The sequence below is a fragment of the Gadus chalcogrammus genome, chromosome 7 (genome assembly GCF_026213295.1).
Source record: "Gadus chalcogrammus isolate NIFS_2021 chromosome 7, NIFS_Gcha_1.0, whole genome shotgun sequence".
Taxonomy (NCBI): Eukaryota; Metazoa; Chordata; class Actinopteri; order Gadiformes; family Gadidae; genus Gadus; species Gadus chalcogrammus.
This window is the reverse complement of record NC_079418.1, coordinates 10,486,950-10,509,729: the sequence shown is the minus strand read 5'-3', so window position 1 is coordinate 10,509,729 and position 22,780 is coordinate 10,486,950. Positions and strand designations below refer to the sequence as shown.

General features: G+C 46.2%; 1 protein-coding gene across 1 annotated transcript; it reads left to right on the top strand.

The window, feature by feature from the left end:
* Nucleotides 1–10,214: 10,214 nt before the first annotated feature.
* On the top strand, nucleotides 10,215–22,227 carry ncf1 (neutrophil cytosolic factor 1). The gene is made up of 11 exons (XM_056595258.1): nucleotides 10,215–10,303; nucleotides 10,669–10,749; nucleotides 10,940–11,015; nucleotides 17,218–17,377; nucleotides 17,599–17,663; nucleotides 18,227–18,349; nucleotides 18,437–18,544; nucleotides 18,934–19,051; nucleotides 19,386–19,496; nucleotides 20,010–20,167; nucleotides 21,454–22,227. Exons 1-11 carry the CDS (start codon nucleotides 10,232–10,234, stop codon nucleotides 21,606–21,608), a joined length of 1,227 nt encoding a protein of 408 aa, XP_056451233.1. The 5' UTR covers nucleotides 10,215–10,231; the 3' UTR covers nucleotides 21,609–22,227.
* Nucleotides 22,228–22,780: the final 553 nt, after the last annotated feature.

Below are 22,780 nucleotides of genomic sequence, written 5' to 3'. Positions count from 1 at the left end.
TCCACCCAGTGGGTGTAGCAGCTGTGCAGGACCCCTGTCTCCTAGGGTTGGACTTCCTGCGGTGCATAGGCTGCCAGCTGGACCTTGAGAGGGGGGCGATTGGCTTCCAAGGAGGGCCCACAGTCTATATGGCCCCGCCAAACACCTCCTACATCCGGCCCCCACCGACAACAGCTCAGATGGAACAGTCACACGTCACCGGCCCCCTTCACCCCCTTGCAAAGACCTTCCAACTACCCTGTATTCCCGATCCCTGTCCATTGTCTCAGTCCTCCTCCTGCAAGCCCTCAGATAATCCCTGGGCAGCAGCCGTGGTGATGGTGCCTAAGAAGGGGGGTAAGTGGAGATTCTGTGTCGACTACAGGCCACTTAACGCAGTGACGAGGAAGGACTCCTACCCCATCCCGCGCATTGATGAGGCCTTAGATGTCGTAGCTGGGTCGTCCTGGTTCTCCTCACTCGATCTCCGCTCTGGCTACTTCCAGTGCCCTCTCGCCCCGGACGCCAGACCCAAGACTGCATTCTGCACTAGCAGAGGATTGTGGCAGTTTCGGGTCCTCCCTTTCGGCCTCTGCAATGCACCTGCGACCTTCGAGAGGCTGATGGACAGAGTGCTCGCCGGCATCCCCCGGCAGCAGTGTATCGTCTACCTGGATGATATACTGGCACACGGGGGCTCCTTCGAGACAGCACTTGCCTCGCTGCGTCAGGTTCTGGAGAGAGTAGCTGCGGCGGGCTTGAAGCTCCATCCTGATAAGTGCCATTTCCTGAGGAGAGAGGTAACTTTCCTTGGGCACAGGGTGGGGGAAGAAGGCATTAGCACCATGGAGGACAAAGTACAAGCTGTCCAGGACTGGCCCACCCCCACTGACACCAGACAGCTGAAAAGCTTCCTCGGACTGGCGTCTTACTACAGACGCTTTGTGAGGGGCTTCTCCTGTGTGGCCTCTCCCCTGTTCCGCCTGCTACAGAAGGACAGGGAGTTTGTGTGGGCAGAGGATTGCCAGTCTGCTTTCGAGACACTCAAGGGAGCTCTCACCAAAGCCCCGGTGCTCTCCCCTCCTGACCCTGCCCTGCCCTTCATCCTGGACACGGACGCTAGTAACGTTGGCAATGGCGCCGTGCTGTCACAGGAGGGGCCGGAAGGGGAGCGGGTGGTGGCGTATTACAGCAGGACATTTAACAAAGCTGAACGCCGCTACTGCGTCACTCGCCGCGAGCTGCTGGCCATCGTTAGAGCTGTACGCCACTTCAAATATTACCTCTGTGGCCGGCACTTCACTGTAAGGACCGACCACTCCGCGCTCCAGTGGCTCATGTCTTTCAAGGAGCCAGAAGGGCAGGTCGCACGGTGGATCGAGGAGCTGCAGTCCTACAGCTTCAGTGTGGTGCACAGGGCAGGGGTACGCCATGCTAATGCAGACGCCCTCTCCCGACGCCCCTGCAGTCAGGATGGCTGCCGCAACTGTGAAAGGAGGGAGAGCCGTGAGAAGGAGCTGTGCAGCCAGGAGGAGGGATGTTCTGCAGTGGAGGTGGCGTCCCCAGTCTGCTGTGAGCTCCGGGAGGTCGACACCGCAGGATGGAGACGGCAGCAGGAGGAGGACGCAGACCTTCGACCAGTGCTCCAGTGGTTGGACCAACAGCGGCGGCCCCCATGGGAAGAAGTGGCCGTTCTCTCCCTGGTCACCAAGGGACTGTGGGCTAAGTTCGAGGCCCTGCGACTGTGGGATGGCGTGCTTCAGCGGGCCTGGAGAGGTGAGGTGGCAGGTGGTGGTGCCTCACTCTCTGCGTGGGGAAGTGCTTCAAGCGGTCCATGGTGCCGTGGGCTCAGGGCACTTTGGGGTGACAAAGACCCTGCGTCGCCTCCGCCTTGGCTTCTACTGGGGGCAGCACAAGAGGGACGTCGAGGACTTCTGTCGCCGCTGTGATGGCTGCACAGCCCGCAAAGGCCCCACGGAAAGGTCCCATGCCCAGCTACAGCAGTTCCCTGTGGGGTTCCCTATGGAGAGGGTTGGGGTGGATGTGGTGGGCCCGCTACCCTGCACAGAGAGGGGGAACAAGTATGTCCTCACGGCCATGGACTATTTTACCAAGTGGCCGGAGGCGTACGCTCTGCCTGACCAGGGGGCGGAGACCATAGCGGACGCTTTGGTCGGGGGGATGATTAGCCGTTTTGGGGCAGCGGAGTCCATCCACAGTGACCAGGGGACAAATTTTGAATCCCGTGTCTTTGCGGCTTTATGTAGCAGGCTGGACATGCAGAAGACCCGTACTACCCCCCTGCACCCACAGAGTGACGGCTTGGTGGAGCGATTTCATTGCTGTATGGAGCAGCAGCTGGCCATTGTCTCGGCTGAGCATCAGCGGGATTGGGACAATCATCTGCCTCTGGTGCTCATGGCATACAGGTCAGCTGTCCAGGAGTCGACGTCCTGCACACCTGCTCTGCTGATGTTGGGCAGGGAGCTTCGCACCCCAGCTGACCTGGCGTTTGGCCGGCCGCCCGATTCTGCCCCTGTTCCTCCCGGCCCAGAGTATACCAGGAGACTCAAGGACCGCCTTGAGACGGCTCACTCCTTCGCAAGGGGACAGCTGCTGAGTGCAGGGGTGAGGCAGAAAAGGAACTATGATGTGCGTTCTCGTGGCAGGCACTTTGAGGCTGGGGAGCTGGTCTGGACCTACCGCCCGCAAAGAAAGAAGGGAAGATGCCCAAAGCTCGATAGCGACCCTGGGACAATTAAATAGTTTGTGTGTTATGTGTTGCATTGTATTTCGTTGTCCGTTATGCCAGTTGTTCTATGTGCATGTATTGTAATGTTCTTATTGTCAATCAGGGTGGGGGCCTGCACGTGAGTGAGACCGTGTTGGGGGTTGCCGGGGTAACCGGGGTTTGTATTGGTTGTTGGTTGTCTGCCGTTGGTTATGTTTCAGTGACCTGGTTTTGGTTGATGACGATGTGGCCTGCCACTGAGAAGAGTCTTTCACATGGAACTGTGGATGCAGGAGTCGCTAGATAATTGAGAGCCAGCAGGGCGAGCTTGTCATGGGCTCCCGAATGAGCAGACCACCACTGCAAGGGACTGTCGTCCACACTAATGCTGGGCTCTGCCCTGTACCTGTGTACATCTCTGCCAGGCTGCACCTCCTCATCAGAATCGGAATCTGAGCACATTAGTAGGAGCACGCTCATTTTGTTCTTGGGTGGCCCATCTTCAGAAGTCTGTGGAGACCTTCTTGGTGATAGTTCATGCAGCATGCCTCCCAGTGTGGTCCACACCTCTTCTCTTTCACTCTTGGGCAGGGTCTTCAAGTCTTTAAAGCGTGGATCCAGGGCCGTTGCAAGCTTGAGCCATGCGTTGTTGGTCTTTTCTTGGCGGGAGGCTAGGTCTTCTTTGAATGCTGTCTTAAATCTCACCACATATGCAGGGTCCTCCTCAGAGACCTCCATTACATGACGCAAGTGGCAGAGGGCAGGCAGTACAACAGAGCAGGATACATAGGCCTCCCCACCCAGGATCTCAATTACAATAAAACACACACACACACACACACACACACACACACACACACACACACACACACACACACACACACACACACACACACACACACACGAGAGACATCATTAAGTTATTACAACAGAAGTTGGTAGTTTACAAAAAGGTAACATATCATTTCAATTTAATCAATTACATTTTATTTCAACCTATAGGCCTATTAATAATTAATATGTGGATTACATACCGACAGGGCTCTAGAAGAGTCTCAAGTCTTTGCAGCTTGTCCCATTCTGGTGGTTTCAGCATAAAGAGTTTGCGCTGCTGTTGGTCCAGGGTTGCTTTTATTGCTGCTTTATTGCGGTTCAGACGCTTGACCATATCCACCGTCGAATTCCAACGTGTTGGAACGTCCTGAACGAGCTGCTCCTGCCGCTGTCCAAGGGCAGCTTGTTGTGCTTGAAGCTCCGCGGTGTTTGCCAGACTGTGTTTGAAGTGGCCCACAATTTTGTGAGACTTGGACAATGCATGCACAAATCCGCTGTCAGAGAGGCTCACCGTGATGCTTCTCTGTAGGATGTGAGCTATGCAAGGCATGTGGTCAAATGGCCGAAGTCTAGCCGCAGCTATCATATTGCTATCATATCCTCATCTTTCTTTTTTCTTTTCCGTTTTGTAGAGGTCATGGATTTTAGTCATTACTGTGCCTCTTGAGCAACTTGTAACACTTCCGCTAGGCCCTTGTCCTCAACAATATTAATCGGCTGACAGTCTTTTGCAATCCATTTGGCAATTTTATTGCAAGTTCTCCAAAATAGACTTACTTAATGCACGGCCTTCGGTGAGCGTTGTCTGAGGCAAGTCCCCTGGACTTGCCCCAGAACTTGAAGCGCCGACAAACGCATGCTTTGCGCTGATATGGTACTTTAGGCTGAAAGTGCTTCGGTGAAACGAAAACTCCTTCTTGCAGAGTGTGCAAATCACTGCTTGTTTATTAAGTGTTCCATCTTTGTTTTTTTTACACTCAAACTTTCCATCCAGAGGGCCAACAGCTTCTTTCGGTTTGGTATCCATCTTGTTTCTCAGGCAAAGCTCTAGAGCGGCGACTAGCGGCGAGTAGTGCAGAGCGGCCGCTGGAATTCGCTGTGTGAAATATTGTGCGGGTCATTTTGCACATGCGTTAATGCATTATTATAATTAATCGCAAATGAATCACCCTGCGTCAACGCATTAATTTTGACGGCCCTAATTTCCTCCTCCGATTCCGTGATTTCGACCAGAAGGAATTGGCAACGCTGGAATTCTCGGCAGCAGACAGACCATTGCGGGCTCCTCGTCTACGGCAGGCAGGTCTTCTGCCTCGGCTGTAGCGGCGGCAGCTTCCGCCGCCTCCTGTTCCTCCATAACCCTCAGCTGCTCGTCGCTATATTGTGGCTCATAAAGGTAGCCACGAACATCCGTTTCTACCATAACTTCAAAATCCCAATCCTCCATATTGTGTCCGTCTGTGTATTCAGTACCTTCAGCCACGTTTTCTGCAGGTGAAGTCTAACGCACTGGCACTGATCTTTGATCGGTCTGTTAGCGCATTAGGTCCCACCCCCTATGGGCGGGTTTGAAAGGGTGGGAACTAGTGCTTGTAGTCGCAATAGAAATCCCCCCTCTTATATTTCCTTATAATTATATAGAAAGAGTAATATAACAGGTAAATACGGATTTCTCCCGTCTCTGGGGAAAATGAGAGAGTGTTGCATGACCATTCAAAAGTATGACTGGGTTTCTAACAATGCAAAGCTTAATGCAAATGGGTGGAGTGTTCCTTTAAAAACACGTTATCTGGGTTATAAGCCAATCCATGCATGCATAATCACCACAACATGATCATTGGAGAAAAGGGCTTGCTGAAAGGGCTTGCTGAACCAATAGGTCTGTTATCAGACAGTGCTTACCATAGCTACCACCCCCTATACGATAGGGATCCAATAAAGGGAGGATAGACTCTACGGATAAAACAAACAAACAAGATAAAGTAAGAGATAAAATCGTCCGCTCCAACTTGCCCCAAACTAGTCTCTCGAACGGCGAGTTGGAGAAAAACAAACGAAACAAACACTACTGTGCAACGTGGTGTAGGGATCCGTCCGTCCACAACAGCCCTCGCCGGTCATGGAGGCTTGAGTGGCTAGATGATTGTACCGGTACGGAGGGTGACTTCTGTGGTATTATGGAATAATAGTGTAAGGAATGCCTTTATTTTGTAGTAACCGGATGAACGTCGGTACCGAGGGCGGGTTAGCTGGCGTCCCGTGCATGCACACTAGTCTACTGCTGCTATACATAGTTGGATAATAAAGACAGACTCTGATTACGTCTTTGTACGAGCCTCATTATAAGAATAACTTGACATGGTGTCAGAACTGGGCGACTTGTAAGCGGAGAGAAAAAAAAATGTAAAAAAAGTAAAAAGACGAAGAAGAGGAAAGTGTATCTTTTTGGCGGATGAATGCGAGACGAGCCGGCAGATATGGCGCAACCTACACCAACTGCTACGTTCACAATACAACCTCCAGATCCATTCGATTTGACGAAGCCTCAAGAATGGGAGCGTTGGATTAGGAGATTCGACTGCTTTCGGCTTGTAAGCAACTTGAACGCTACGTCGTCGGAGGAAAACCAGGTGAACACGTTAGTTTATTGCATGGGCGATGAAGCCGAAGATGTGATAAAGGGGCTAACGCTGACTGCGGATGAGAGGAAGATGTACACGGATGTCAAGGCGGGCTTTGATGCATTTTTTGTGCCTAAAAAGAATGTAATCTACGAAAGAGTCAAGTTCAATCAGTGTGTGCAACTGCTAAGAGAAATGGTGGATTCCTTCATCACTGCTCTATACGGATTAGCTGAACACTGCAAATATGGACAGTTACAGAATGAGCTGATCCGCGACAGGATAGTGCTCGGGCTGAGAAACTTCTCATTGTCAGAGAAGCTACAGTTACACAGAGACCTTACCCTTGAAACTGCTATAACAAAGATACGGCATTCTGAAGAAGTAAGACGTCAGCAGTCTGACTTAAGAGGTGAAAATGACTGTGCTAGCAAGTGCTCTAATGTTGATGCTGTGCATGCTAAAAGCTACAGAAAACCCAAATTTCCCTTAAAGCCTCAGCCACAAGCACAAACACCAGGCAAAAATAAACTTAATGCATGGCCACAGCCAGGTTCAAAGGCCTGTAATAGATGTGGAAAAATGCCCTCGCATGGAATATTGGAATGCCCTGCTAAAGATGCTGTGTGTCACAACTGTGGAAAAAATGGACATTATGGCAAGGTGTGCAGAAACAGTGCAAAATCTCTGAATGCTGTCACTACAGAGGAAGAAGAGAGCTTTTTCCTGGGGGCCATGGATGCTGGAAAAAAGACCCGTGGACGGTGCAGCTACAAGTGAGACAAACATAAGTGTGCTCTAAAATAGACACTGGTGCTGATGTCACCGCCCTGCCAGCCGAGGTGTACCATGACATTACAGGGGGGCATGATGTGAAGTGCCTGGTAGTGTCGACACGCCCATTGTTTGGGCCAGGTGGCAATGTACCCTTTGTCCTAGGTGTAGCCAGAGAAACACTGCGCATTTGTTTGGATTTCTCAAAAAGGAATGAATCAGTATGCAGAGAAAAGTTTATCCTGCCTTCTGTCGAACACACTCTGGGCATGCTAGCTGGTGCAACAGTATTCAGCAAATTAGATGCCAACAGGGGCTATTGGCAAGTACCATTGACAAAAGAGTTTGCCAAATAAACCACCTTCATCACGCCTTTTGGGCGCTACTATTTTAACCGTCTACCCTTCGGCATAGCATCAGCCCCCGGGCACTTTCAAAGGATGATGGTGACAGAAGTGACCAGTGGCCTGGAGGGGGTACTGGGTCACATGGATGACATCCTGGTCTGGGGACAGACGCAGGAGGAGCAGGAGGAGCATGATGTGCGGCTACATGCAGTTCTAGAGAAGGTACAAAAGGCCAGCATTACGCTCAACATGGCCAAATGTGAGCTCACACGCCACACCGTCAGATTCCTGGGTCCTGTGATTTCAGCAGATGGAGTGAAGCCAGATCCAGAGAAGACGAGAGCAGTACAAGAGATGGATGCACCCAAAAATGTCAGCGAACTCAGGAGTTTTCTGGGCATGGTCAATCAGCTTGCCTAACCTGGCTGAAAAAGACAAAGTGCTAGACCTGCTGTCCAAGGAGAACCACTGGTACTGGGGGGTAGAGCAGCAGGCCGCCTTTGTTAAAAACAGAGCTGTCATCCACACCAGTGCTCACGCTATACAACCCAAACAGTGCACTAAAAGTCTCTGCTGACCCCTCTCCCTTTGGCCTGGTGGCAGTCCTGCTGCAGAAGAGCAATGCCATGTGGTCACCTGTGGCATATGCGTCCAGGTCCATGTCACCAACAGAGCAGCACTATGCTCAAGTGGAGAAGGAGGCATTGGCTGCGACGTGGGCATGTAAAAAGGTTCAGCTGTTTCATCCTGGGAAAACCATTCGAGCTGGAAACTGACCATAAGCCGTTTGTGAGTTTGCTGGGAGGGAAAGCTTTGGATGACCTCCCACCAAGAATCCAAAGGTTTAGGATGAGACTCATGAGGTACAACTATACAGTCAATCATGTCCCTGGCAAAAGCCTGTGGACAGCCGACACCTTATCTCGTGCTCCTTTGACAGTGGCAAGAGCACACACATATACAAGCCTACTAGAGGACACCAACATCTATGTAGACTCTGTCATCAGCAACATTCCTGTCAGTGGAGGGGAGGAACGACGCAAGATCCTTCGACAAGAGACACTGAGCGAGAAACCTGGAGACACCCGTACCTGGGGAGGATGTGTGGATCACCGATGCACGAGTCCAGGGCACAGTGCTATCTACACACAACACCGCTCGCTCTTATATCGTCCAGGTGCCTCAGGGCACACTGAGGGGGAACCAGCATTACTTGGTGCCACTGCAGCACAACAGTGGGGTAGACAACGCTGATGAGCAACCAGTGGGAAAATATTAATCTGCACCAGAACCAGCTCCACCAGTGACAACATCACCCAGCAGAGAGGGCCCCGGCACAGAGAATGTGCGGACCAGGTGTGGGAGAGAGGTGAGAAAGCCGCAGAGACTTGATTGGTGATTTATTGGTTTGTTTTCTACACTAAAAAAAGAAAGAAAAAGAGAGTGAAATGTGATTTTTAAATTGCTCTGCTCTACTGTTTACCTGAAACCTGAGAGTTTAAGTTTTGAGAACACAGCCTGCTAAAGTAATAGTTCCCATTATGGTTGAAACAGGGACAGATCAGGGACAGGTCTTCCAGCAAAAGGGCATGATAAACCCCTTCAGACCTGCAGAGACAAAGGTTATGGAATAATAGTGTAAGGAATGCCTTCATTTTGTAGTAACCGGATGGACGTCGGTACCGGGGGCAGGGTTAGCTGGAGTCCCGGGCATGCACACTAGTCTACTACTGCTGTATAGAGTTGGATGATAAAGACAGACTCCGATTACGTCGTTGTACGAGCCTCGTTATAATAATAACTTGACAACTTCTAGACGGGAAAGATAAACAAAGCAATGCTTCAGTGTTGGGTGACGTTATTGGAACCAGACGTAAGGCTAAGATACGTACCTTTCTCACAGGCGTTGTCGGGAACTGAAGAACTTCCAAGAGGTCCTTCCTGGCGTAGCTAGGTCAGCGATGATCGTTCAGTTCCTGGTCCCTCTTCTACTGTGTACAAGAAAAAACACAACGTACACCCCAACCCACAGTGCCCCTAGGGGCAGGGAATAACGGCTCTAGTCAGAGTCCATTGTTCGGGATCTGGGGGGGATCAACTGTCTTTGCAATTAATGTACTGTCCCGCCCTAGTCACCTTCTGCGACAATTACACTGATGGTGGATGTCACTTCCTTAGTTGCTCTTAACATTTAAAACACTAAAATAACAATAACGAGATCTAATTGACCTCAACCCAATAGTGTGTGTATGTGTGTGTGTGTGTGTGTGTGTGTGTGTGTGTGTGTGTGTGTGTGTGTGTGTGTGTGTGTGTGTGTGTGTATTTGTGTGTGTGTGTGTGTGTGTGTGTGTGTTTGTGTTTGTGTTTGTTTCTGTCTGCATCTGTTTGTCTTGGGGAGATTCGTTGTTACTATTTATGTTTGGGTGAGGGTGGGGGAGATGGAAAGAGAGAGAGTCACTTCCCCTTCTCTGGTTGTGGTTTCTGTCATTTATTGATGCATTTTATTTTTTGTAAAATGTAGCTTTTTCATTTGTCATCTTTGCTTGTTATCTCTACATTGGCAAATCATTAAAAGATCCTCTGAAATATCAGAAATGCTCTCTTGGACGTAAGGAATGATTCCACTCTTTATCTTTTGGTATTTCCCAGTCACAGTCACACTTCCTCTTTTCACAAATGTGTGCTTGCATTAGGATAGTTTCAAAGACTGCTAAAGAGGAGGTGACCATTGTGGTTAGCTTATTGTCACACACACACACACGCACGCACGCACGCACGCACGCACGCACGCACGCACGCACGCACGCACGCACGCACGCACGCACACGCACACGCACACGCACACGCACACACACACACACACACACACACACAATCTGGATGCTATATAAGCTTGTCGGTCCCCAGATCCCTCCCAGAAGAGATGCAGTTTGGCCCTGAGCAGCATGGAGCAGATCTACGTCCGCCATGTGGAGCTGCTGGGATACGAGAAGCGTCTGTTTCCCAGCCAGCACTTTGTAAGACCTGGATCCTTCTTACGCAGCCACTATGGGTTTAAGATACACTTTACTGTTTACCTAGTGAAGGCTGCTTATTACTAAATACTTTCTTTTTATTCATTTGTTAATGTCAGATGAGCAACTGTCCTCTTGAGACAAACTGCTTAATGCTTTTTGTTGTAAAGGTACTTTTAGGTCGGTTTGGGTTTTTGTGTTTTTTGTTTTTATGTACTTGAGGTCTACCGTATATTCCAGCATTGACACACACCTTTGAATGTCTTTCACGAATGAAGGACAGGTCTAAGTATTCACTTAAAACATTTAGCTGTACTGTGTGATGATTGCTGTGTCAGATTGCACTTGTTTCGCCCTGCAATGAGCAGGTGTACATGCTGATGGTGAAGTGGAGTGACCTCTCTGAGAAACTCATCTACCGCCGGTACCCCGAGGTTCACACTTTTCATGTGAGTTCCCCCCACGATAGAAATATACCGTAACCTCTAGCCAAATGAAGCTTAACTCAACTGTAACTGTAACCATGTAGATTTTCATGGTTGGTCTGTACAGTTTTTTTTTATGAATTTCTTTCAGCAAATTTGACCCACAAAATAGGATAAATCTATGCTTGTTGTTGAACATCTTTCTGGTTCATAGAAAACGCTGAAAGAGATGTTTCCCATTGAGTCAGGGGCGATCGAGAAGAAAGACAGAACCATCCCGACATTACCAGGTAGGAAGCGGCCAACAGTCCAAGATCAGACTAAACGTAACATTTCTCTTTCATGATGGTGGCCAATAGTCAACGTGTCAGATTAGGCAATCGCAGGACCATGCATTCGTTCCGTGTCTTGGCCGGTAGACAACACTAAAAGGGTGTCCCCGACCAATCTTCTGCCTTTCAAAACATTCTGCAAGTTCGTAGGCTGTCGGGAAGGAGGGTCAGGAAATTCTGAAGTGCTATGTGTGATGCTCAGATTCTAGGTCAAGGGTGTCCAAACTTTTTTCAAAGGGAGCCATGTTTAAAAAATGTAAATACCTCGAGGGCCGAATGCCTCTCCCGTCATATCTTTGGACCATAATAAAGTCACAGGCAAATTAATTGCATTTCATAATTTTTATTAAATATATATACGATATATATACGATATGCAGTAGTCTGCAATAGACTTCAATTTGACAAGTCTCTTTCACAACTTGTATATCACACCACACAAGGAGCAAGCATTGAGGAATAGTTGTCCAAGTTAATTTGAGAAGACGTATGTATGATTTCATGACTACTTTTTGACCATACCAAATTCACGTAAACTGTATTACAACAATTGCAGTCTGTTACGTATTTTAAGCACATAAGCTGCCCCCACATAGCCATTAGGAAGCAGGATCGAACACACAAGCTGCATTACCCTCACATAGCTACTAGGAAGCAGGATCGAATAAGCTGCAATAACTACTCCAGCCACAGATGGCAGCACCTTTAGACAGGTGAGGATGGCGGAGCCATTACGTCATCCCGGCCACGCCCACTTCACATAGGCCACGCCCACTTGACGGGCAAAAGCGCGTGATTCAGATGGAGAGGACAGAGAAAGATAGGTACACCATCGGAGAGATATGGGACTAAGCCCGTGGCTTGAAGTAGCTCACGGTATTTCTCTCTCATGTGTTAAATACAATTCCCTCCCTTATGCTTCATAGTTACCATACCGAAATATGCCTACTTTAACAAATAAAGTGAGTTAAAAGCGACCAAGGCTTGGACTACTTTCTTCAAGAAAAAACGCAACAAGTCAAATAAAAATATTGTTTTTTCTTAAATTTCATCATCTCAGAACAATAGGAAACTAACAATTTGACCACAAAAAAATAAACATACTCTAACAATTTCCAGATCACATCACACAAGCGAGAAGTGAGAAATACACTGTAAACCCGAACTTGTTGTTTCAACTTAAAAATTTGAGTGTCCATGCTGCCTTGAAATTATGTCAAGACAACTAACACAATAAGTTAACTTAAATAGATATTGCTATTTGACTCAACTCCATCTTCAGTCCATATTACTTGAAACCGAGTCAATACTACATAAATTAAATAGTTGATTAAACTTAAATAGCATTATAAGTAACAAAAACATTGCTTGCTCATTACATATATCTACAGCAGCCATGATGTAGGAATGCGTCCATGCAATTGCTAACCCTTAATAGCATACCTGTGGGGGGGGGGGGGCAGGTCCATGGGGGTCGCGGATGAGGCTAGCGCCAGAATGGTGCTGCCACCATGTGGTGAAAAGAGAAATTGCAACGGTGGCAGGCTGGCGGGCTATAAATAATACATTTTCGTAAGGGAGCCGGACTTTGGACATGCGAAATGAAAGAAGGATTGTGGACCTGTTATCACGAAAAGGAAAAAAATCGGCTGTCTATCTTTCATTGAGAACTTAAGGTAGTGCTGCAACCATGCAGATCCTTTTAACTTCTAATGTGGTTAATTTCATTAACATGAATGCGTTATTTTAATGATCAAAAAAGCAAATCTACATTAAAACGAAGATTGAAATGTGGAAGTCACTGGATTATTTTGGGGTGGATGAAATGAAGTGGTTTGCACTAGCCACAAAGAGCACGTTACAACTTCCCGACACAATTCCCATAGAGCGCAACAGTGTGGTTCAAGAAGTAAAAATCCCATTAATTTTCATCATAGAGATTTTGATTAAAAGCCTGAGGGTCCTATTTTAATGGCATGGAAAGCAAGTGAGAAGCACGAAACGCAAGTAGCTTTGTGGGTGGATCTCTGGCGCTGATGCTATTATACCGTTGTATAAATTAATCTTGTGCCCGACGCAATTCTAAAATGTGTTGGTCTGAAACCCGGTGGTTAGTTTTCGGCGTAATGTGCAACAAACAAACAAATGAGAGTTCCATATCCCGTCCCCTTTAAGAGCCAGCGCATTTGAACTTGACGAGTTGATATTTTGACGGCGCGTTTGCAATCTGCTTTGAGACAGAGGCATGACCACATGAATTTCAAACTTCCAATTGCTCAGTTTATGGCCAAATAATAGGCCTAATTCACAATGGAAAACACTGAGTCATCATGTAAATTTCGGCCAAGAATACTTAACACATATATGATATGCGGTCTTGTGGCCGCAACTGTGGGTCTTTTTAATGATATGCTGCAATACATTAACAACCATAGTTTCTTACCAGTATTGTTTACATTATTGTTAACGACTTGTTTTCATAATATGCATGTTTCCCCCCGTTAATATACATTGCCATGGACTGTATTATGCGTTACGTGTTTAGTTTGCGTTTAAACAGATGAGTATGCAATGAGTATGTGATGAGTATGTGGGTGCACACACGCGTGTGTGCACCCACATACTCATCATATACTCATCAATCCTAAAAATTATTGGCTTGTACACGATGTCTGTCTGTGTCGCGAAAATATGTGTTTGCTGTACGGCAGATGCATTGTCTTTAAAGTACAACTTCTTACCGCTGTATCAGCTGTTCTTCTTTTGTTTTGAAAGGCTGGGATATAGCCTACTTTGCTCGAGTTAATTATCGTTATTATTATTTTAACGCATGGCATAGCCTATTACAGTGTTCATTCAGGCAGCTATGGACAACATTTTCTTCCACAATCCACATCATCATCATAATATTTAGATTTGGCTAATCGTTTGCATGTTTGTGCTGTGTAGCCTACTGGTGTGTAAGCATATGTTGAGGTTCCGACCTGCCATTGTATGTCAAAATAGCAACACCAAACGCGCTATCTGCGAGTGCACTTAGACCAGTACTTCGATCAGTAAAATAGCACCATGCATCAGTTGCGCCGGAAAATGCCTCTGCTTTTCGCCAACACGCCTATCAGGGCACAAGTGTAGTGGACCGAGTTTGCTGCGGGGGAAAATCAGCTTTACGCCGGTTGCAAACTAACAACGATGTAGGAAGTAAATTGCGCTGGGTGCAAGATAGGGCCCTTAATGTCGTAACCATCCAAATGATACATACAACGCGCCGTTAAATTGTGAATTAGTAATGGGTCGTTGAACGAACCGACCTGATTCTTCTCTCAATCAAGTGTTATCTTGCTGATATTTTAAACATCCAATAATGAACTACACCCCCCCCATCCTGATGCATTTGGTTAAAGTTGTATTGTTGTTGACTGACTCGCACGATCATTTGAGAATCTGAACGAGGGAGGAGTTGAGTCTGACTGTCTCAGCTGAGAACCGTGCATTCCATGATTCGATTCCCCGCTACCGGAAACGCGACTGAACGAACGAATTAATTAACTATTCTGAACGATTCTTCTCGGCGAACTGACCGACGGGAGCTGAATAAAGGAAAATAATCATGAAATCCATCATCACTATTGGGAATTGGCAGTATTTGCTCCTGTAGAGGCCACAAGTTAAACATAATTTTTTTGGGGAAAACACGTTTTATTCGCAATGTCATTGAAACCATTACACTACCCATAAATCCTGAAGTGTGATACAACGTCTATGATTGGTGGAGCTCGCTGTTACCAGGAAGCGTTTACTGCACCCGCGAAAGTGAAAGTTTGAGTTGTGGTTAGAACTATAGAGGAAATGAGCTGTACAGTGGTGGATTTAATGATTCGTTTCCGTGACCCAGTTCGCGTGATTCAGTTCGCCAAGAGGAGTCGTTCGCGAATCGTTCGTTCGTTTGTTCAGTCGAGTTTCCGGTAGCACTAACTCCACTGAGTCTGACTGACTCAGCTGAGAACCGTGCAATGGCGTCCATTCCATGATGCGATTTACCGCTACCGGAAACCAGGCTGAACGAACAAACGATTCGCAAACGACTCCTCCCAGTTCAGTCGAGTTGCCGGTGAATCGATTCACCGGAAACTCGACTGAACTGGGAGGAGTCGTTAGCGAATCAGCCTAGTTTCCGGTAGCGGTGAATCGCATCATGGAATGCATGCCATTGCACGGTTCTCAGCTGAGTCAGTCAGACCTAGTGCTACCGGAACTCGACTGAACTGGGAGGAGTCGTTCGCGAATCAGCCTAGTTTCCGGTAGCGGTGAATCGCATCATGGCCATATATCACTAGCAGTGCTTTCTTTGTAATTTGGGTTGGAAAAAAGGCAAGGAATACATATTGTTGAGTAAATACGTCCCTGGAATACGAGAATGAATTCACATGTTATAAATACTAGTAACGTTATGATCTGAGTAGTTCCTCACTCGTTCACAAAAATAATATACACTGTCTTGTACCCTTGCCTTTTCTTCCGTTTTCCAAATAATTCTTTGCCCCGAATAAAACGTTTTATGGTCACGACTACCTTGAAGAACGATTGGCTTGGTTCCATGATTAATTCTCTTTATATAATGATTTTACGAAAAGCCGATGAAAATAAATGGGAAATTTACATCCGGAACCAGAGCTGGTCAAAAAGGGGACGGTAACTGTTACGCCCTATTATGGAGTGCCCTAGTCATGTAAGTATAAGGCTTATCTGATTGTATTAAATGGTGATACAATTATTGCACTGATGAGGAAGGAAACCAAAGGCATGCCAACCCAAGGAGTGTTACCCAAGCTGACCATAAAGGTGCAATATTGGCTGCAACTAACTGGTCTAAATAAATGACCAAAATGTTTGGTCATCCTTTTAGTTGTTTGCGTCTAGGTTCAAACTTCCTTTTAGTTGTTTGCGTCTAGGTTCAAACATAGTGGAAAGATTTTATTAAATTGCACAGCAGGACCATAACTGTTTACCCGCAAAAAGAAAACACACTGGGGCCATGGGGCCGGATCGCCAGATAAGGAAGAAAGATCGCTCACTGTTCTATTGTGATGTATTTAATTACCAACCTTATTATTCTCCTTAGGTCAAGCTTATTGTTTGCCTTCGCTTGAACATACAAGTAGCTGCTAGATAGGTTTGTTATTAAAACTCTTAATTAAACCCTTCTGTGCTCTCTTCAGTGTTCACAAGAGAGCACTCTATTGGTAGACATCAAGGGACACATTCGGACATGTTAAGACTTTTGGTCAAGGTGTCGTGGGGGATTCTAGATTCCAGTTTGCAAGTTGTTGACCATGTCAAACTTCACGGAGTACGACAGCCTGATGTAGTGTTTCGACTTTCGTAATTGCCCGCCATACCTCTCCTGACTCGTTTCGCTTGATGCTTGACATTTTAATACTAACTTCCTGATTATTTATTTTTTGCTTGTCTGAATCACAAAATCTGGTTGTCTGTAAGATTTGTCAAGTCTTGTGTATTACAAGTGTATTACAACCTCTGTGCTGTGTGCATGAGGTTTCACTATGGGAACAAACAATGAATATGGGCAAAATCTTATCAAAACAACATTTGCGGATGACTTTCCATTACAATTGAAAGTATAACATACCAAAAATATATGGAAAGTTCATTTTCTTGAGCAAACTAATATCAACATTCTGAAATCCATTGCCCCAAAGTCAAACAAATAAGGGGAATATTAACTTTGCAATATAACAATAGGAAATGCCGAAAGGCTGTTGTGAAATTTAGCTTGGCAGTTTTTGTCATGCCCAGTTGTCACAACAGAAACCCATGTGTCGCATTTGTCGTGTTTTCACCATACATTCCACTTCCTCATCAGGCATTCAAGGTCATTCAAAATATCCTTAACATTTCCGATTGAAAGCAAACTCCAGCTGGCACCTGCTATTTAAGAGTTGCTTTGAAATAAGAAGCCCCAGTTCTGTAGAATTAGAGCCTCAGTTTTTAATCAGGGAGTTTGGCTCGTTTGTAACAAACGGCGAGAAAAATAAAGCACAAAAAAACCAAAATGATGTCCATCGAGAACATGCCCGTTTTGCCATTGGTCCATTTCAGTGTATGTTTTTTCATTCTTCTGTGATTTGGATGTTCTTAGCACCAAGCTGGCTGGACAGCCAGAAGGCCGCAGAGACCCGGCAGAGCCCCCTGGCAGAGTACTGCCGCTCCCTCATCAGCCAGCCGCCGCATATCTCCCGATGTCGCCTGGTCTGCAGCTTCTTCGCCGTTCGGCCTGAGGATGAGAACCCACCGAGCCCGTCAGTGTCACCTTCACGCTACCCTTCACTGGTGGAATCATTTCCCCTGTCTCGTCAGCTTGTTTGTTATCATTGCTGTTGCTGTGTGAACCAATACACATCATGAGGAGCTTGAGATAGTGCCAAGACAATAATGAGTTGAACTTTATTTGACTTCAGATGACATTTGACATGATTTACAAGCCTAATGACTCATCTCTTATCTCACACTCATCTCTCAGGAGTGGGTCCAGTAAAAATGAAACCAATGTTGTGTCCAAAGACCAATTAAACGGAACGATAACTGGTGAGTAGAAATACTTTAAAAAAAAAAAATAAGACGTAGAAATATCATGTTTTCCATCGTCCTTAAGGGCATATAAAAGAGTTCCCTATTGCACTATAACCCTTACCTATTACATGTTTTCGAGGTTGCTTTTGACTGTTGAGGGGCAGTCGCTTAAGATGCTGTTGGAGACCTATGTTCTGCCTTTTTTCGGAAAGTAGTGCAAATCTATTTGTCTGCTCGCTATTTTCCCCCTCTGTGGCACATCCCCCTCTATCCTCCCCTGCCTGAAATTGCTGCGGAGCTTCCACCCTAGGAAAACAATGGAGTGGGTCGCGCCGTGTCTGACCGCGTCTGAAGTCAACACGCTTTTAGGGTTGCAACACTGGCCCACTATTAAAATACATTTGGTATTAGATTACAAAAACTCTTATCTTGTTTGCATATCAGATCTTATTTGAATGTATATAATAATTAATCCTAAAGTAATCATCAAATATACAAATGGAGCATATGTTAACATAGTTAGGATATGGGGGCATTCTGACTTTGGTCGTGATATGACTTCCTATTTGTCGCCACAGAGATCACTGGCCCCATCGTTTTGGACACCTACAGGGTCATTGGTGACTTTGAAAAGACTTCCAAGCATGAGATCACGCTGCAAACAGGAGATCTGGTGGAAATTGTGGAGAAAAGTACAAATGGTGAGAAACGGCCGGTCATTCCAGCTGACGTTGTCCTGTCCTGCATGGCTTCATTTATTGCTAGAATGAAGTTTTGTGTGTTTGCAGGCTGGTGGTTCTGCCAGTGTGATACCAGCCTGGGCTGGGTACCAGCCTCCTACCTTGAGCCTCTGGACGCCCCAGAGGAGCCTGAGGAAGCCGAACCCAACTACGCAGGCAAGTGACCTGGCAGCAGGTTCTGAAAATGGAGGGCCCAAACACAAAACCTGTATAGACTTTTTTTAATCAAATCCAATCTACTTTCAATGCTACTACTACTGCAGTAAATATATTTTAATGATGTTAAGGATGGAAATGCTCCTGCCACATGGCAATCAAACACCAAACGTCAACATTACTTGTGAACTAGGCAACTCTAAAAACGTATTGGCTGATATGTTTACCAGGTCACCTCCCGATTAAGCGATGATGCGACACTTTGCTCTTGCGACAGCCCCAAAATTAAATAGGAAAGTGTTTTTTAAGGCAGGGATCAGGGGGTTTGGTTCTCCATTCAAACCAGCCGTGTGAATGTTGTGTGGGGCCTGCCTGTTGGTTTTATCCAGGGGAGCTGTACGTCAGCACCATGGCCTACAAGGCTGAGCTGGAGGATGAGCTCTCCCTAGAGGTCGATGAGGAGGTGGAGGTCATCCATAAGCTGCTAGACGGCTGGTGGGAAGTGCGGTAAGGACAAACTCCCAGCAAAGCAACAAATGGCATGGTTTCAGCTATAACATTGTTTATTCCTATAATCACATATTTTATAATGAATTGGCCCACTTCAACTGTAAAAATATCTTATATGATCTGATTCTATATAGTATATTCATACACATTAAGTTAGTTAAGGTATTTAGTATTTGTGTGTGTGTGTGTGTGTGTGTGTGTGTGTGTGTGTGTGTGTGTGTGTGTGTGTGTGTGTGTGTGTGTGTGTGTGTGTGTGTGTGTGTGTGTGTGTGTGTGTGTGTGTGTGTGTGTGTGCGCACGTACATGCGTGTGTGTTTGCTGTGACCCACAGGAAAGGAGATGAGACAGGACATTTCCCCTCCATGTTTCTCAAGAGTGCAGGAAGAAAGGAGCCGGCCGAACCCCAGAACAACAGCTTCCAGAAACGGCCACCTCCACGCCGGTGAGGGTCGTTCCTCACCCGACTTGTACTAATAGTAGCTGGGCATGTGATAGAAAGGGCACCCCACTTATACTTATAAGAGCTGGATTTGTGATAGAAAGGACACAATTGTGCTTAACAATCATAAACATTTATGTCAAAGAGAGGATTTTGAAGAAAAGGACACATAGAAAGGACACAATTGTGCTTAACAATCATAAACATTTATGTCAAAGAGAGGATTTTGAAGAAAAAACTTCTGCATTAGTTTGATTATTTTGGATATCCCCAATTAATTCAATTCATTAATATGATTCACACTTATTTATAGTCCCATAGAAGATTTGTATTAGTGTCTATTGGAGATAATTCACGTAAGTATGAAACCATGCTAGGTAGAACTTGTGAAACCTCCTATTGCCTTGAAGTTTCACTTCATGAAAAAGGACCGCTCGTGCAAAGGTTTCATATCTCTTTTACACACACACACAAACACACACGCAGGAGTTCAATCCCAGTGTTCCCTTGTTGCAGGTCAACCATACGTAATCCAAAAAGCATCCACACCAGGGGACGCCGGAGTCTCAGCCAGGATGCCTACCGCAGGAACAGCCGCCGCTTTCTGCAGACCACCAGGGGCGACCTGACCGAGGGGGGGAGGAAGTCCCCGCTCAGGGAGAGGATAAACCAAGGTCTGAACACCCGGTCTGGTCAAGCCCTTCTGACACAGATAATCATTCCGTTAGAAGTCTCCGGTATTGCTTTGTCACATTCAAAGACTCTGTTTATTCTCCTTTTCTTTGTTGTTACAATCAGAAAGGTTGTAATAGCCTCTCTAAGTCTGGACCAATAGTCCTGTTAATTGCGATTTAACAACATAAACCTCCAGTTTTGTCCATAACCGCCATGGTAGCCACTGTTGCAGTTGTCGTTAGCTAGGAGAAGCGGCTCAATCGACCATCGAGTCGTCTTGGGGCCGAGGATAAAACGGTGTATCTTAACAAGAAGTCATTCCAAAACATTGTGATATTGTCATGTTCCAGCACCTCTGAATAACAACGTACAACAAACGTGATTGGTTACGAAGCCTCAGAAGGCTTACTGATCGACACCGCCATTTTATCACGCCTGGACTGGAAGTCTTATGGTATGTTCCAGATGCCTCATACACCACTCGCACGAGTTGCAAGTGGGGAAATATCCCAGCTGTCCTGGCAATTCACGAAGGCACGCCCCCTTTTGGTCAGTCCCAATCGGAATTCTGAGAGTATATCGAGTTCAGTGAAGCTGACCGTACGACTCGACAACAAAAATGGCTACGCCCGTAAAGAGAATGATTTTCTTTGTATTTGTACGACGTTGGTCATTTTAAAGTCAATTTTTAAATGCTCTAACACACTTGATTACATTGCTACTTTATTCCGGTCACCAATTTATGCATTGCACGGTCTTGCTGTGCATACAATACAATATAAAGTTGTGTTGTTTGTTTTCGAGCTGGTTTGCTAAACAGGCTAATGTAGCTAACACTAGCCAATGACATGACACAATCACAAAGACATACGGGAACGCTATAAATGCTACGAGCCAGGAAATAACGTCTCAAGAGCAACTCATGCGGGTGGTGTACGAGGCATCTGTAACACCCCATAACTGCTCACATCAGGAAAGGTGAAACTGAACGATGCCTCTATCACACCTGCCAGATAGTGAACTGGACAGCAGATGTATATTCATTCATGATATATAAATCTAATAAATGTATCACCATTAATCATTGGCATTAATCAGACAAGACAATTCTTTATCTAGATTTAAACTTAGACATTGTTAAGAATCATCAAACCAATGTATTCCGTTTTTTCTTTACAAGTGTGTGTATAACTATATTGGTTTTAAACCAAAAGCGTCAGGGGTCGTGTCCTGAAATAACCCGTTCCCTTGTTGCCATGTGCTTTCATTTTGTACCCGGCGACAGCCAAGCTCCCTGAGGAGTCCACTCCGAAGGACCAAGGTCAAATGCCGGCCGTCCCGACGCGGCCCACTGCCGACCTCATCATGCAGCGCTGCACCGAACACACCCGGAAGAAAGTCAGCGTCCGGAAACCAAACGAGTCCGCAGCAAACCACTAGCGTTGCTTTGTTTAGGGTTGTCATTTCAAATATAAAATAAAATATTATTATAAATATACAAATAATAAACTAATTATGACACGAAGACAAAGCAGTATTTATATTGTATTTGTGATGGGAATTCCGGAACCAAGCCTTATAACTGACCAAACTGGGTAGAATAAAGTGTAATCTGAAATAATAACAGTAATGGTCATATATTTAGGTGATAATGGTACATAACATATAATCAATGATACAGCAAACAATAAAACAAACAAATGATGATCCGAGGCCTAGATGGGAGTTGCCCCTGCTTCTCTCCAAGAGCTCCGCATGGGAAAACAACCTGTGCCCTTCCAAGAGGTGCACAAGCTGAAATCGGATGCAAGGAAAATCAACCTGTGTAACTCCAAGAGCTGCCCAAGCTGAAGTCCAATGCATTGACAAATGCAGGAACTTTTTATATAGTGGTACAGCTGTCAGAAATGCTCAGCTCTGCTCCACACATGATGTGTGATGGAATAATCCATCATGTTGTTTCCCCTTCATCATGTAAGCTCTGTCCCCTATTCCTTGCACTGTCACCCTACTTGCCACCCTACTTGTTCCTAGCATTATCTAACGTTAACCTTTGTGCCTAGGGCAGGGGTGCCCAACCAGTCGATCGATCGATTTTTTTTTATTTATTTTTTTAATGAAATTAAATTTGCGCGGGACATATACGCGCGGTAGCGCATGTGCTGTTAACAGCAGTTGAAAGCCGTCAACAGTAGTTACACACTCCTAAACGTTGGCATGGCTGAGGGGAAACAAGCTAAGACCTACCATTTTCACCCTGAGTGGGAGGAAGATTATTGATTATCGTTGAGAAGGTGCCGTGCGCAGACGGAATGAAACCCCCACTGAAACCCCCCCCCCCGGCTTGAAGGTAGGTTTGCTGGTAGATCTCGGGAGGTTGGCTACTTGAAAAGTAGATCTTGGGTCAAAAAAGGTTGGGCACCCCTGGCCTAGGGTATACTGATCACGAGGAGGCAGAGATTGCCTTATGCACTCTTCTCCTTGATGAGAATACAGGAAACTCTGTCCTTTAAGTAAACATTATTTGATTTGATCATGGACAAATGTAATGTGGGGTCTCATAGTGGTGGTTCTCAGTTGGACCCTATCACCCTTTTTGCTGAGGTGGTCGC